General features: G+C 34.4%; 1 protein-coding gene across 1 annotated transcript in view; it reads right to left on the reverse strand.

The window, feature by feature from the left end:
• The window catches only part of Malrd1 (MAM and LDL receptor class A domain containing 1), a 670,952-nt gene that overhangs the window by 136,085 nt on the left and 516,371 nt on the right, over positions 1-18,496 (reverse strand). Inside the window, exon 33 of the mRNA XM_046423053.1 lies at positions 5,647-5,848. Within this exon, the coding sequence (XP_046279009.1) occupies positions 5,647-5,848 (202 nt within the window). The remainder of the gene's footprint in view (positions 1-5,646; positions 5,849-18,496) is intronic.

An 18,496-nucleotide genomic window follows, 5' to 3' on the forward strand; every position in this document is an offset into this window, starting at 1 on the left:
ACCACAACCGGATGGCTTAAAACAACAAAGGATTATTATACAATAGGTGTAGTAGCCAGAAGGTGGAATTCAAGGCCTCAACAAGACCATGCTCTCTCTGAAGGCCCATGGGAAGAACTGGTCCATTCCTTTCTCTAGCTTCCTGTTTTGCTGAGCATCCATGGCTTGTAGATGCCTTAAGTCAGTTTCTGCCTCCTTCATCATGTGGGGCTCTCCGTGTCTTTCTCCATATGACTTCTCTTCTTATAAGGACATCTGCTCCCTGGCCATTGGCTGAGTGACTTTTCTCTTCCATACCATTCCTCCATGATGTTCTGCCTCACCCAAGGCCCACAGCAAGGAGCCAGCCAAGCAAGGATTGAAACCTCCGAAATCTTGAGCTAAAATACATCTTTCCTATTTTAAGTTGTTTGTCAGATATTTTTTTAGTCATAGTGACAGAAAGCTGACAGATACAGACAGGGATTTGAGGGAACACATCATTCAATGCAGCAGAAGAGCAAAGTTCTAGATGGAAACAAATCAAGTCCGACCTGTGGTTCACACTTCACTTATATCTTTTGGTATTCATCTCCCTCTGTATTAGTCCAAACTGGGTAAGTATGTTTTAAGTGTTTAAAACTCACTGTTGCTTTGAATACTTGAAAACCTCCCACATAGTTTTAAAAGATCCAATATCCTACCAACCTGTGAAATGCTTCTTTATCCTGGGGACAAATGTGATATTCCTTATTTAAATGACAGAAGAAAAATAGAAAATTACCTTCCATCCTTGGAAACTAACATAAAGAAAGCAGACTCTATGAAAATAACTTGTCTTGACTAAGTTAACTAAGGAAAGATGGACAAAAAAAGTAGTTTTGATGGTATAGAAATGCCCACGTTTCCATAGGGATGAATGATAAGCACACACAAAGGAATACTGGAAAAAAATCTTTTTATACTTTCTTCTTTTGCTTTATTCAGTAAACATTAATTTTAACAGGTCCTGTATTATCAAGACGTTAGAATTTTTTACAACTATGTTTCAATGGAAAACTGTTTCCCATTCTGGGCATTTTCAATTAATAAAATAAAAATTTTGGAGAGTTTGCTAAAATTTTATCGATTTTAAATTTTATGCAAAAATAATGCTTCATTTATCTAGAATTACTAGAACATGACCTTTACTTTGTACTAACATGGACCAATGTTTCTGAGGCATATATAACTGCCTTATTTCTGCTTTCTTGTAAGTCTGCAACAGTTATGTATGAGTTTGTTGGCTGCCTTCTGGAAAGGTAAAACTAGTGCTAGAAGACTCATGCTCACATAGGATAAGGAATTTTATCTGAGCACAGTGAGAGAACAATCAGATGCCTGAACTACTAGAAGGATGAATCGTCCATAAGGTTTAATCTGCCTCTGTGAACCCTGGCAAGTAAAAAGAGCTTAAGTGTAATCCATTTTCACACTCCTCAAAGCTTCAGAAAGATGGGTAATTATTACTTGGAATAACTACTAGAAAAATACAGGATTCAAAATAAACCCATCATGTATTGGCTTCCCATATTAATTCTAATAATTTCATTTAAGGAAAGATTAAGACAATGATTTTGGTCTGGGGATGTAGCTCAGTGGTAGAGTGTTTGCCTAGTGTTGTAGTCAGCTTTTTCACTGCTGTGACCAAAAGACCTGACAAGCACAATTAGAAGAGGAAAAGTTTATTTGGGGGTTATTTCAGGGTTCTCAGTCAATAGATAGCAGGCCTCATTCCTCCAGGTTCATGTGACGCTGAACATTTTGGCAGAAGATTGTGGTGAACAGAAGCAGCTCACGACATTACCAGGAAGCAGATACAGAATATATACCCCAAAGTCCATGCCCCCAGGGACCCACCCACCTCCTCTAGCCACATCCTACCCACCTTCAGTTACCACTCAGTTAATCCCCATCAGGGGATTAATTAACTGATTGAGCTAAGGCTCTCATAACCCAATCATTTCACTGCTGAATGTCCTTTCTCTGTCTCATACGTGAGCTCTTGGACACCTAATATCTAAACCATAACACCTAGCACACTCTGGGTTAGATACCCAGAAACACAAAAAATAAATAAAAATATGTAAAAGAATGATTGCTCAAAATATGTAGCTCTTATACTTACCATGACCTTATAGCTTCATTTTATAAAGTAATACTATTATTTTTCCCAATTAAAATCAATGCAGTTCTAAGTAAACATTTAAAAATAAAATTAAATTAGGAAAAAACACCAAGAAGAAAATAAACACCCTTCACATTTCCATTTCTCAGGGACATATATTATTATATTTTATATGTTCTTTCAGGCTTCATAGACTGAGATCTTTTTTTGACAAGGAGCTTTTTAAAATAGGCTTCATATTTCCTTTACCAGTTTTCTACATTTAGTAATATGTGCTTGTATTGTTTATGTCTTCTATTGGTTATACATTTTATATCCACCCAGATGTTGTTAATATTGCCTATTTTATGACATGATTTTTCAAAGTATGAAGTATCTATTTAACATTTCTCAGAATTTTCCATGATACTATCACAAAGTAGGGATGAGGATATTCGTGCTCCTACTATAGCACCGACATTTCTCTCAAGTTGTTTCCTCTACCTTTGGTGCTCCACTCTGTAGCTCATGTGAGCGTACTTCACATGTCATTTAACACATTACATGTTCTCCCCAACTCTTCAAGTAAACCCAATGAAATTGTATCACATTAATTTAGTGATATTTCATACTCCCTGGCATATCATTATTGGGTTCTCTGTACCCCATTTTGAGAACCACTGGTATGATTTAAGATTTTCTAAAAACAGTTGGCTGAATCAACAATGCAGCCTTGCTATAGAAACTCTGCCCTGAAATGCTCAATTTAGAATGAGAGTAGGAGGCTGAGAAGAGGCACATCTATGATATAAAGTGACAAAGAGAGGGAATTTACAATTTAACACCAAAGGTCTTGGTGGTGGTGGTGTTTTTTTTTTTTTTAATTATCTTTACAGTAAATTCTATTCTTTAATATATGGGGGAACGATCAATTTATACTGAGGTTGATGTTATGGTTGCTGTTCACATAATCAAGTGTGATTGTTATAATTATAATATAATATAAATATAAATATTTATATTTATACTTATAAATATAAATATTATAAATATAATAATGTTATAATTTGAATAATAGCATCTTTTCAGGGCAAATTTTCTAGCTCTAGAGACAAAATAAGACAAGGTCCTTTCACTCTTAAGGAGCTCAGAATTAGTAGGAGATATGTATCTGTATGTACATCTCCTTCTACTTATTTTAGCTCTTGTCTTACACATATGTATTGAAGAAAGCCAGAGAAGATTTTGATGATATAATGGCTGGGATTAGCTGGAAAAGGAAATGTTCAAAAATAGACATTTGCATAGAGCCCTAATATCCAGAGTATACAAAGAACTCAAAAAATTAAACAATAAGATAACAAATAAACCAATCAACAAATGGGCCAAGGACCTGAACAGACACTTCTCAGAGGAGGACATACAATCAATCAACAAATACATGAAAAAATGCTCACCATCTCTAGCAGTCAGAGAAATGCAAATCAAAACCACCCGAAGATACCATCTCACTCCCTTAAGATTGGCAGCCATTAGGAAGTCAAACAACAACAAGTGCTGGCGAGGATGTGGGGAAAAGGGTACACTTGTACATTGCTGGTGGGACTGCAAATTGGTGCAGCCAATTTGGAAAGCAGTATGGAGATTTCTTGGAAAGCTGGGAATGGAACCACCATTTGACCCAGCTATTCCCCTTCTCGGTCTATTCCCTAAAGACCTAAAAAGAGCATACTACAGGGACACTGCTACATCGATGTTCATAGCAGCACAATTCACAATAGCAAGACTGTGGAACCAACCTAGATGCCCTTCAATAGACGAATGGATAAAAAAAATGTGGCATTTATACACAATGGAGTATTACTCTGCATTAAAAAATGACAAAATCATGGAATTTGCAGGGAAATAGATGGCATTAGAACAGATTATGCTAAGTGAAGCTAGCCAATCCCTAAAAAACAAATGCCAAATGTCTTCTTTGATATAAGGAGAGTAACTAAGAACAGAGTAGGGTCGAAGAGCATGAGAAGAAGATTAACATTAAACAGGGATGAGAGGTGGGAGGGAAAGGGAGAGAGAAGGGAAATTGCATGGAAATGGAAGGAGACCCTCAGGGTTATACAAAAGTACATACAAGAGGAAGTGAGGGGAAAGGGGAAAAAAAAACAAGGGGGAGAAATGAATTACAGTAGATGGGGTAGAGAGAGAAGAGGGGAGGGGATGGGAGGGGAGGGGGGATAGTAGAGGATAGGAAAAGCAGCAGAATACAACAGACACTAGTATGGCAATATGTAAATCAGTGGAGGTGTAACCGATGTGATTCTGCAATCTGTATACGGGGTAAAAATGGGAGTTCATAACCCACTTGAATCAAAGTGTGAAATATGATATGTTAAGATCTATCTAATGTTTTGAACAACCAACAATAAAAATTTTAAAAAAAATAGACATTTGCTGTTGGGTAGTAAAAGGTTGTTTCCTGAGATGAATGGTGAGGGAAAAAATTCACATTTAGAGATGCAAAGAATAAAAGGAAGAGTTCATTACAAAATGGCTCTGTTTTCTATGCAAAGACTACAAGAATATCAGCAGGATGAAGAAGAGCTAGGGAGAGAAAGGAGATTAAAAGGCAAGTTCCTTTTGCTCTTAAGGAAGACAGAAGTAGTGAGAAATATGTAAGCTGTATGTACATCTCCTTCTACTCATTCATAGCTCTAATGATGAACACCTCAATTCCATTCTCAAGTAGGTTGAAGATGATCAGATTGAGAATGTTCCCATGAGAATGGCTTGCTGAGGAAAAACACCGAGGAAGGTGATTAGACCTGAAGAGGGGAATGTGGAAGTCGAGATTGCCCAGGATTTAAGAAATCCTAAGGAAAACCCTGGGAAGGTCAAGAACTCAGATGTCTGACCATAAAGGAAAAGAAACTTTGAATAAGGCTATAAGTACACAATTCAAAAATAAGTAATGAATAAATAGAATGACAATATCTCTACTGCTTAACAGTTTAAGATTGAAGTCTTTATAAGAGGTCAAACTTCCCCACTTAAGTGGATGTGCCATAAGTGGCAGAAATTCAGGTTTCGGTGGGTTAATTTCTTAGAAAAGGGGTTCATGACAGGAATTTTTTTTAATACAATGAGTATTCTAGATTGTGTCATAGGAACAGCAAGAAGGAAATGGCCCACGACAGAGGAAAGGCCAATATGGATGGAGAAGACAGTCTAGAAGATAATAAAGAACCTGAGGGGCCTTTGTGTTGGTCAGTGATGGTGAACTTAGGAACCTGAAGTAGACAATCAGGCTATATAAATGGAAACACATTTCAGGGTTTCCACAAAACTTTAGTGCAGAGTTATTTTGTTGCCTAGAGGACATGAAAATTTTATGGTACAGTTCATTGGACCAAAGTCTTCAACTCTTCCTATATCTACTTCTTCATTGTATGAGTAGGATGACTTGGAAATAAATTCCTCTGAATTGACAAATAATTCTATTTTCTGAAGGACTCACTTACCTCCAGACACACACTCTGGGGTGAAGGAGATGTCATCGAGGGCAATTAAGATGTTATCATTTCCACCCAAATCAGCTTCAAATGCCACTTTGAAGGGACTGTTAGTAGAGAGAGGTACATGTCCGTACATCCATCCAGTTCTTTTATTTCCAATTGCTGACCATACAAGGATGTTTAGTCCTGATTCTTCAATGGTATACACCTAAAAATGTAATAACAATAAGAAAAACAACAACGCTTTAGGACTGGTTGTTAAAGGTAGTGGGGCATCCAGCTGATTGATTAGTGAAAGAATGACAACTCTGTCAGAAGAAAAGCTGAATACACTTCATACCAATGGTGATGGGATCCACCAGGGCTGAGTTCCATTTCTCCAAATGTGAGGATTGAACACCAGAGAATCATCAAGGCAAGCGTAGAAAACGTGTTATTTAAAGGACAGAACAGAGATAGACTTCTCTGCAGAGAAGGGGCCCCAGCTCAGGTATCCAAAGAAGTGGGAGTGTCCTGTTCCTTTAATCCATTTCAGATTTTTCTCTTTTCTTATGTTCTTCTTCTCCCTTTGTCTTGCCTACGTGACCAAGTACCAAAAGATGAGCCAAAAGGTGGAACAAAAACCTTCCAGGGGTGCCTGTCTGTGTCTGCTCAAACAGGCAGGAAAAGGGCTACCTGGGAGGTGCTCAATAACATTTTGGGAAGTACAGTGTCCTGTAAGCAGGCAACCCTGGCAATGGGTGGAGGAGGAAGGAAAAGGGCTCTGGAGGTATTAGCTGAAATTAGTCCCACAGAAGCAGCCTCCATCCCCCCAGACCCAAATCAGCTTCCATCTTCCGATCCCACCTGATCCCCTATCTACACTAACTGCCTCTTCTTTGTTCTTGCTTCATATTGAGTCCAGTATTTTCTATCTGTAGAAATTGTGGGTTACATAGTAAGCAATGTATGTTATATTATCTTGGATTTTGTCATACCAATTTCCATATACCAAATTGGATATGATCAAAACCAAGACCATCGTAAACATCTAAAAAGTTAGAAGAGATATAAAACTGGAATGTCATTGCTAAAGAATTTTGCCTGTTAGACTGCAGAAAAAGAGGACCCTCAAGATAAGTACATATGAGATCATACAATTTATTTCAGAAACCAAAGTAATATGCAGAAAATATTTAACATTTGACAAGTAGAAAAAATCTTCCTGGAGTAACTAACATCAATATTCAGCATTAAAATGAAAGGATTAAAAAAAACCCATACACAAAAAGTGAAATATAAGTGGAATTAGCTTTGAAACCAACAACCATATTAAGTGCTAGTGATTTTTTAACAATAAAAGCAATTCAGAATAAAATGAACAACAACAACAACAAAAAAATCAATGCTACTTCTTAGCATCCTTCAAGAAGTTCTGTAAACAATAAAGAAAAAAGTAAGAGTACGGGTGTGTAACTATATATACGTATATATAACGTGTATGCAACTTTTTAATATATATGTATGTATGGACATGGGTATATATACACATATATAGAGACATACATCATATACACATATATATGTATCTTGATATATCTACATATCTCTCTATCTCTATCTCTATCTCTATCTATATCTATATCTGTTTTTTGCAGTGCTAGGGATTGAAGGCACAGCTTCATGCCTCATGCATGCTAGGCAAAGGCTCTACCACTCAGCAAGAACCTTAGTCCAAGGTATTTTCTATATTCTCCTGTACTCAAATTCCAGTTAGTTATTTCTCAGTTGGTTGCTAAGACTATATACAACGTATATGTAAAATTGAATTATGTTGCCTATATATGGCTTATAATGTACTTCAGCAATAATTTACAAAACCCTTTCTTTAACATGGGAAAAAAAGAACCAGAGAAAAGAAAACATATCAATATCAATTTTCTTCTATTGCAATACTGTTTTTTCCAATAACCTTCTCACCTACTGAAAAAAAAAATCATACTTTTTCACTTTTTTCTTAGTGTCAAAATTTGTGGGTAGGTAATTAATCTTACAAATTTTATCCAAAATAATACTACTCATCCTATTATATATTATGAAATTAAATTGACATTCTAGAAATAGTACCAAGAATCATCAAATATACCAGAGCTATAAATTAAGCATGTTGCCAATGCCTACCAGTATAAAAAGTCTGAGAAATCCAATTGTTAATGGAAGTTAATCAAAACAAAAATAAATCAAGATTTTTCAAAGACTAAGTAAAAATTGAAAAACTCACCTAAAGTTTGTAAACCTGAAATATGAGAATTTAATACTAAAATAATCAAATTGAACATCTTGAAAAAGCAGTTATTTGCCAAGCAAAAATCACTTTTTATATTGACACTTCTGTTAATGAAATGAGCTAACATTCAAGATTTCCCCTTGACATCATGTGCTCCCCAAAATGACAGTCCCCCATCACACCCCCTAAATGCTCATGTTGCAGAGGCTGGCAGCCCCTTCCCTGGTGTTGATCTCTGTCTCCCAGCCCCATCCATGAATCTCATCCAAGGTGACAGGTGGCTCCTTGTACCAGAGGAAAAGGGGAAGGAGCAATATGATCCTCTCTCCTTAAGACATCCAAAGAAATCATTTGAAATTATAAATTTCCCCTGGGCAATATTCTTGAACTTTTAAGTTCTGCTACGCACTGACATGCTAAGAGTCTTTCCTTTGAAATTAAACTGTCACAGAATAAAGAATTCACACACACACACACATACACACACACACACACACACAGATTTTCAAAGATATAAGTAAAAATTGAAAAACTTCCCTGAAGTTAGGAAAGCTGAAATGTGAGATTTCACTATAGTAATCAGATTGAACATCTTGAGAGAGCAGATATTTGCCAAGCAGAAGTCACTTTTTATATTGATACTTCACTTAATGAAATTAGGTAAGATTCAACATGAAAGGAATTTGGGTCTGTAGACTATTCCAGGCCTTCCCCATCAATTACACAGCTCAGTCTTCAAATTCATGCATTTGTTTTCCATTTCTTAAAAATTAAAAGAAGTTTTCAATTCAATTCACAGATAACAGGGATACTGAATAGAATATAACTAAAGTGGGCTTTTTGTCTGCATAAATCTTGGTTATATCAAAAATATTTGAAAAGAAATGACTTTATTATTTTCATTTTAAATGCCTTTTTCTGGAAAAAAAAAACCCTCAATTTAGAAAAAGAATTTACTTGAACATATAACCCCAATGCTTCCTGTTTCCCCCTAAATTATAGTATCTATGCATTTTATGTATTAATGTGCTTAGTTTCAGTATTTTTACAATTTATATTTCTCTCTGCATTTAGTCCTTTTAGTTTTCAATCTATCTTACATACTCTTTCCAAATCCATTTTCTTCCATTGTGTTTCCACTCTACTTCTCTGAATTCCATCATGACCCCTATCCCAGTCATGAGCATTAAACCCTCTAACATGGTCCACATTTCTATCCCATTGTTTGACCACACCATTATTCCAAATTAATTCTGGTCAGCTGTGCTAACTCATTACTTAGTTCAATGAAAAATTCTGACAAGTTCATCAGTTGTTTTAATAGTAACATATATTTATAATTCACCAATATATGAAAGTGAATAATTCTGTGCTAAGTGTTTCTTTAGGGATAGTGCCAATGGAAAAACTCGGACTATTGTTAAAGAACTCCACATAATGCCGTTTATTCACTATGACTAATGGGAAGTGCATGAAAGGCTAAAGTTATAATGTATATTTCTGTCTTGCAATGGAAATAACATTCATTGTATTCTGAGTGTTTTTTTCCATGATAACTCTCAAAAGACTTATTTTTAATAACTTAAAAATCTGTTACTTTGAAAGAGCAAAATGGCTAATATTCTTGAAAAATAATTGATTCTAATGTGATTTGTTTCTAATTTCACATTTGATTAAATAAATTTTACTGTAAAGCCAATTCATGTCACTGTAATAGTTTTTTATTTGAAATAGTTTTCTAAAAAAATCAGTTGCTGGATGAATTTAATGGATATTTTAAATTTTGGTTGAACATAGGCACAATAATATATCAATGGTTAACATTATATATTGTCAAGTAACAATTTTTATGCTTATTTTAGAAATAATAGAGAATCAAGGAATATACAAGATACTAAATGATAATAAACTTTACACTGTAATAAAGATGTATGTATTCAAATATGATAAATGAAATTACTGCTTATAATGTGGTTCAGGAAAAATTGAAAGAGAACATATTACGTCAAGCAGGAGAAAATAGTGAGGTCACCTATTACAAATACTATAATATTTTCCAATTAAATTAAGATTTTTTTTGACAAAGAAATTCTTCAGCATTAATTCAGAGATATTCTTTGAAGGAAAGCATTTGTCAGATATGAAGAGATAATAGAAAATAAGACCATTAATGGTTAAATTCCAGAGTAGGAGGGATATCAGAGACCAGCTACTGCAGCAATATCCATATATTTAGGTGGCCTAGGTGAAGGTTTGAAAGGAATTGATTAGAAGTTCCTCTCCTGCAGCTATTCAGAAACTCCAGGAGGCTTTGACATTGAAGGTGGGTCACTGGCACTAACTTGGATCCTTTGAGTGGACACCTCAGGATATAAGAAATACTTCATCCATTTCATTAAGTATTAAGCTCATTAAAACTAATGTATGAAATGCATCGGTGAGAGGAAAGTATGACTTTACTTGGCCCCCAGCTGTTCTCAGCTCTTCTGCTAGGGCTATGCTCTTTAATCACCACTGACAGGGCAAAACCATGAACTGAACAACTGCTTGATTCTTAAAAGTTCATAGTTTCACATGGTTTAATTTCAAAATACTCAAATTTTATACAAGAAGAAAGAAAACATCAAAAGTAACAGAAAAGGGACATTTCTTTTAAAGTAAGAGATCATGCTTTTTAAATAAAAGGAAAAAGTGTGGAAATAATAAAAATAATGCTTCCCATATTAATGAAATTTAGCCCATTCACATACTTTGTTATATGGACCTCATTTCATATACGTGACTAAGTTAATTGCTTTCTACAGTTCTGGAATTTGAGAAAGGGAGATTAAACAATTCATTAAAAAAAAAAAAAATATATATATATATATATATATATATATATATATATATATATATATATATATATATATATCACAAACATAAAGTTTTTGGTCCAGCATGCAAAGGGCTTGGAAATTGTCCAGTCCTCACCAAAAACAAAACAAAAACGAAAACAAAACCCAAACCTGAATAATCTGAAAATCAACAGTTCTTAGATCCCTCAGAGAATTAAGGCTGCAGAGAAAACCAATGCCTCTAAAACTGGAGAGAGCAAGAGGCAGACACATTGAATCACCATGACCTGAACAGGAACCCAGGAACAGATACCCTCAAAGGCATTTGTACCAGGGTAGAGATATCGAAAATGTAATTGATGAACTATAAGAGATTCAGCGTAGACAAGGTTGAAAATCATACTCCAGGGGTGAATTCTTAGGGAGACTCCATAATTAGTGAGTTTTCCCTTCAGGAGTCTTACCAGATTCTTACAATGGAGATCAGGAGGGGGAAAAAAATCTCTTTGGCAGGCAAAGGGGAAAGCTTTTAGGGAAATCAACAATCACTTTAATTGAAAATTCAGAGACTGGAGTTGTGGCTCAGTGGTAGAGCGTGCACTTTGTATGTGCGAGGCACTGGGTTCGATCCTCAGCACCACATAAAAATAAATAAAGGTATTGTGTCCATCCACAACTAAATTTTATATATATATATATATATATATATATATATATATATATATATATATATATGAAAATTCAGCAATTAATTGAAGATATTTTTCAAAGTGGAGTTAAATATAAGACCTAACTATATTCTGTCTAGAAGAAATCCATGTTAAATACAGATTAGAAGTCTTAGGATGGAGAAAGATATTCTATGATAATGCCTACTAAAAAAAAACCTAGAAAAGTTATGTTAATTTGGGGCAAAGTAGACTTTAGAGAAAGGAAAATTATCAGGGATAAAGAAAGAATTTGCTATAGACTGAATGTTTGTGCCCTTCTCCCAAATTCACTTGTTGAAACAATCCCTAAAGTGATGGTTGTAAGAGGTGAGACATTGGGGAGGTGAGGAGGTCTGAGGAATCTGCCTTTGTCAGTGGGATTAGAGCCCATATGAAAAAGGCATGCGTGAGTTTGTTAAGAGCTTTTATTGTGTTAATACACTGCTGTTTACAAATTACAGAGTTTAAGATATTTTGTTATTGCAGCCCCCAAAGGACTGAGATAACATTATATGATTTAAAACTGGTCCATTCTCCAAAATGACATGATAATCCTTTATATATATATATATATATATATATATAGATATATATATATATATATATATATATCCATATATATATAGATATAGATATAGATATCTGTCAACAGAGCACCAAATGCTTGAAGCCAAATGCCATAGAACTGCAAGAAGAAATAAATAAACACATCTACTATTACAGTTGCAGAGTTCAACACTGTATCAGTAATTGACAGGTCAAAAGGCAACAGACAGATTCTTCTCAAGCGCACAATTGACAGTCACTGAGATGGTGATATTGTGGTCTATAAAATACATGGTAGCAAATTTAAAAGAGCAGAAATCATACCATATCTGATCTCAGATTACAGAATTAATCTAAAAATCAATAACAGGAAGGTAGCTGAAACACTCCAGATTCTTCAAGATTTTTCAACATACTTCTTAGTAGAACAAAGGTCAAAAACTTTTAAGGAGAAATTAAAAGATATTTCAAAAAATGAAAATACAAGTAATCAAATTTTGTGGGGTGAAGTGAAGTAGTGCTTAGGGGAAATTTTATAGAATTGAATGCATATAGTATAAAGAAAGATCTCAGTTATGACCTTAATTATTATCTAAAATTGAGAAGATCATTGCTAAACTTCTAGCTAGGTTACTTAGAGAGAGAGAGAGAGAGAGAGAGAGAGAGCGAGAGAGAGAGAGAGAGAGAGAAGAAAGACACAAGTGTCAATCAGAAATGAAAGAGAAACCATTACTAATTCCATTAATATTAAAAGGATAACAAAGGGTTATTATTAACAAATCTAATTGACATGTTTGATCAACTAGACATAATGAATCAATTTCTCAAAAGGAACATTTACCAAAATGTACACAAAAATAGGAGTATTTCTATTAAATAAATTGAGTCAATTATTTATAATCTTTCCAAACAATAGCCAAACTCAAGATAGTACTAGAGATGGCAAAATGTGCTCCAATATGTCTCATGAATATAGATGCAAATATACCAAAAAAAAAAATCTAATCTAGCAATGTAAAAAAGAATTATATATCACAACCAAGCAGGATTTATTCCAAGTATGCTAGACCAGTAAATATTCACAAATCAATTGATATAATCCATCATAACAACAGACTGTAGAAAAATTATTAATACCAAAATTTGCAGAAAAAATAAGATAGAAAACAACACTCATTCATGATACCAACTCTTATGAAACTTAGAAGGGAATTTCTTCAACTTGATAAAGAACATCGACAAAGAACCTATAACTAATATTTTGTCTTTTTATTGTTTTTTATTATATATAATATTAGTATTCATTTTGACCAAATTATAGAAGCATGAAATATAATTTGTTCTAATTCAGTCCCAGTACTTTCCTTTTCTCTTCTCTCTACTAATCTTTCTGCTATAAGTAAGTAAACTATAAGTAAATAGTTTTCTTTTTTTTTCTTTAAATTAGTGTCTATGGGTATATGTGATAGTGATATTCACTGTGGTATTTTTATATGTGTACATAGGAAAATTAGGTGCAATTCACTTTACTGTTCTTTCCTTATCCCAACCCTCTTTCCTCCCCTTCAATCCTTTTTGAACACTCAACTAATCTTTCTTTATTTTTTTACGCCCCTCCCCACCATTTTGCATTAGCTTCTGAACATCAGAGAAAACATTTGACTTATGATTTTTTAGACTGGCCAATTTCACTGAGCAAGTTATACTCCAGTTCCATCCTTTTTCTGGCAAATGTCCTAATGTCATTCTTCTTTATGGCTGAGTAATACTCTGTTGTATACTTATACCAAATTCTCTTTTTCTATTAATCTATTGAAGGACACCTAGGTTGGCTCCATAGTTTGGCTATTGTGAATTGAGCTGCTATAAACATTGATATGGCTGCCTCACTGTAGTATGCTAATTTAAAATCTTTTGGATATATTCTGAGGTATGAGATAGCTGGGTCATATGGTGGTTCCATTCCTAGTTTTTTGAGGACTCTTTATACTGTTTTTCAGAATGGTTGCTACAGAATGGGAGAAAATCTTTGCCACCTGCCCCTCATAGTGGCCATTAATATCCAGAATCACATCTTTCTTAATGGTGAAAAACTGAACAACTCCCTGCTAAAAATCAAGAACAAGCAAGGATGTTCACTATCATAATTCCTACTCAACACTCTACTAGGAGTCCTTGGTGATAAAATAGCAGAAGAAAATGATCAGTATCATGAAGAAATTAAGCTTTCTTTTCAGATGACCTGATTATCTAGAAAATCCTCCAAATCAACAACAAAAAAATCTAATAAGCTATCGGAACAAGGTTGCAGCCCACAAGGTTAACTTACAGAAATAAGTTAATGACTTTCTTATGTCTGAGCAAGAAACAATTTGAATTTCAATTTAAAACAAAGCCATTTTTATTAGCACCAAAAGAAGAAGAAGAAAAGAAAGTAAGTCATATATAGTCATATGTTGCTTAAGAAGGAGGCTATATTTTGAGAAACATGTCAGGTGATTTTGTTGTTATGAAAACATCACAAAGTGTAGGTACACAAATCCAAAAGGCAATAAATGAGCTGGACAATGGTGCATACCTGTCATCCCAGCAACTCAGAAGGCTAAAGCAGGAGCATCACAAGTTCAAGGCCAGATTTAGGAGTTTAGCAAGTCTTTAAGTAACTTAATGAGACCCTGTCTCAAAATAAAAAGTAAAACGGCCTGGGGGTGTACCCAGGTTCATTAGGCTGTAATATGCTTAAAGGGATCACTGTCATATACACAGTCTGTCATTATGTCACTGACCAAAATGTCAGTATATGACATGTGATACTGTATGCATAAATCTAATAAAATATGATATATATAATAAATACTAAAATGATTAAAAAGATAAATAAAAGGATAGATAATATTCTATGAGGAAGACTCAATATGATCAACATAAAATTTCTTCCCAACTTCATTGTCTATTCAATTCAATCCCAGCAGGTTATTTTGAGAATATCAACAAATTCATTCAAAAGTTTATAAAGAAAAACAAAAATCCCAGAAAATTCAACACATGTAGAGGCAAAACAAATTCAGAGGACTGACATTAGCTACCTGCAAAGCACAGAGAAAGCTGTAGTGATCAAGCCAGTAGAGTTTTGGTAAGAAGGTAAACAAATTGGTCAATGAAACAGAAATCCCAGAAACAGACTCACACAAATGTAGTCAATTGATCTAAGACAAAGAAACAGAGGCCATCCAGCAGAGAAGGGGTGATCTTTCTAACAAAGAGTTCTGGAACAACTAGACTCAATGTAAAAAAAAAAAAAAAAAGAAAAAAAAATCTGGACATAGATCATCTATGTTACATCAACATTAACTCAAAATTGTTTATAGATGTGAGTATCAATGCAAAGTATAAAACTTATAGAACATAACAGAAAATAATCTAGGTGACCTTGGGTTTTGCGATGCCTTTCTGGACATAGTACCATGAATGAAACATTAGTATGTTGGATTTCATTAAATAAAAACTTCTTTTGCCTGAAAGACACCAGACAATGAAAAGACAAGCCAAAACCCGGTGGATATATTTTATAGCTTATATCTCTTAAACAAGTGGTGTAAACTATAGAAAGAACTTGTAAAACTCAAAAATAAATAATACAAATCCCAATTTAGAGAAATGGACAAAAGATCTAAGTAGACACCTCACCGAAGAATGTATTCAGATGGCAAACAGACACAGGATAAAGTGTTCACCATCATATGTCATCAGGGAATTGCAAACTTTTTTTAAAAATGAGATACCACTAAGCATATATTAGGAAGGCCTTTCATACAAAATGCTTCCTAAGATGTGGAGCAGCAGGACCACTCCTTCATGGCTAATGGGAATGCAAAGATAATACAGTGAACTTTGAAGGTAGTTAAGCTGTTGCTTACAAAAATAATATCACCGAATCTACAGTCATTGTGCTACTGGAAATTTATCTGAGTTAAAAACTTCTATTCACATAAATCCTGCACAAAGATGTTTATAAAAGCTTTGTTTACAATTGTCCAAACTTATGAACAGTCAAGATGTCTTGAAACAGGAAACCAACAAATGTTGAAAGATCCATGGAATTCTTATTTAGTGATACAAAAGAAATGAGCTATTGAGACACAAAAAGATATGGGAGCTTAAATGTATATTTCTAAGTGAAGCAAGTCAGTCTGAGAAGACTTCAGGAAAAGGAAAATACTTGGTACCATAAAAAAAAGAAAGAAAGAAAGATCAGTGGTTCCCAGGGTTTTGGGATAGGGAGGGATGGATAGGTAAAATAAAGGGTATTTTGGGGGCACTGAAATCAACATATGTGAGGCACAATACAGAGTAAACTCTTGTGAACTACAGACTTTATTTAATAATAATGCATCAATATCATAAAATATCAGCTCTTTAATTATAACCAATGTACCACAATAAAGAAAGATAATAATAGTGGAGAATGGGTAGGTCTGAGGTAGGGAATATGAGGGGGGTGTCTTTTATGTGAAGCATTTGTTCTTTGTACTCAGTTTTTCTGGAGACCTCAAACTGTTTAAAAACTAAAGTCTATTAATTTTTAAAAATTAATTTTAAACCTATACAGTATGAAAATGAGAGAACTAGTATTGATTTTTTTTTTTTTTGCTTTCATTCAATCAATTGCCTACTTAGTTGGAAAAACAAAAATGTCTCATCCATTTAAACATTTTAATTAAAGCAATTATTAAAATAAGCACTTGGTCCTCTAAACACATTAACCACTGATTCCTCCTCCTCTTCCTCCTCCTCCTCTCTCTCTTTTCTGTCTCTCTCATACTTTGTATCTCAAATTTTGAACATTTCAAAAGTCATATGTCATACCATCTCTAACCTTGCCAATGTCAACTACATTCTCTAACACTTTTAAGACCAAACACTATTGCAAGCTCACAGGCAAGAATTAACAAAGTGCCAGGCACATGAAACTATCAGAGGAGGCAATTAGAACTCAGTCACGGCTTTTATAGACCTGGGTCCCTGAAGTACAGGGCATAAGAATGCCATTGCAATGGTATAATTTTTTTTCTTTAAAAATGAAAATAAAATAATGGAAAGCACCTACTAAGAAAGAGTCATATAAGTTTTTTAAAAAGCTTCTTCAAGTTCTGTCTCCCATCTTCTACTCCTCTGTGTCTACTTAATGCTCCCTCCCTCCTTTGCCCATCCCCATGAACCCTAGGAAAACTCTAGGCAAGGGCATTGCACTGTTTTCTTTTGTCAGAAATATTCTCCAGTGTTCAATTCCATATTTGCATGGCTCACTTCCTAGACTCCTTCAAGTGATTGCTCCAAGTTTCACACTCATGTTGAGGTCCTCTCTGACAATGGTTTTAAAAATGAACTTGTATCTGCATTTCCCAGTTATTTTACTCTGCTTTACCATGTTCCATAGTCTTTAAATGCACTCCCTGAACTATGTATTATATTTATGAACTCCACTATAACCTAGTTGCAGAGAAGGCAGGGAGTTTTATATGTTTTATTTATTTACATGGCCTAAATACCTAGACCATGGCTAGGCACATTATAGGTGCTTTATAAGTGTTAGCTAAAGAATGAAATAGGAAAATGATGGATTGAATAAAGGACTTTAGGGCTGGGGAGGATCTTGGAGAACTTCTAGTGTAAAGCTTCCTAGGGAACCCGAGGGAGTAAATGACTGGCTGTCACTCATTGTCAATGAAGGAAGTGAAACAGAATCTCATGTTTCTCAGAGAGCATTTTCTATCTGAGAAGATTCATCATTTTATTTGAAAAAGAAATGTATCTACTTACAAATATCAGGATTATTCAGGCCCTGCTGTGAGAGCTTGTGGTGCTCTTATTACTATGTTTACCAATAATGACTTGTTCCAATAAAACACCACCATGACTTCCTTTTCTGTGTTTTGGATATCACTGAGCTAGCTGTATGTAATCTGTGGTAGATTATAAGGAATTCATTGTAGGTAAATAGGGGAATGAAACACAAAGTTTAGAATAATCAGCATGAGAATGGAATCCTCTATGAGTGGGTACAGTCACAAAAGGAATAGATCCCTTTTGTTCTTTTTTTCTTTGCCGTTCTCATAAGAAATGGGAAACAGAGAATCCACTTTGTTTTTTAACACTTTAAAGAAAATTAGATGAGTTCACATGTACATGAAGCAATTTTCAGAACTACAAATGATGAAGCAAATTTTCTTAAGTGTTTGTGGCATAGGAAGGAATTTTTGGTAATCTCTATTATATTTAAGAAAGCAGGGCTGGAGGTATTGCTCAATGACAGGACACTTGCTAGCATGTCCAAGGTGCTGGGTTTGATCCTAGCAGCACCAAAATTAAATTAAAGTAAAGTAAAGTAAAACAAAACAAAACAAAATAAAAAACATATAACTTTCTAACAGTGTTTAATGTACTTAGCAGTAAGAAGGCTGAACAGCTTAGGAGCTAAGACACAGATTCTATTGCTA

Source organism: Marmota monax, unplaced genomic scaffold (assembly GCF_021218885.2).
Source record: "Marmota monax isolate L192 unplaced genomic scaffold, Marmota_monax_Labrador192_F-V1.1 WCK01_AAM20220418_F8-fsc00098, whole genome shotgun sequence".
Taxonomy (NCBI): domain Eukaryota; kingdom Metazoa; phylum Chordata; class Mammalia; order Rodentia; family Sciuridae; genus Marmota; species Marmota monax.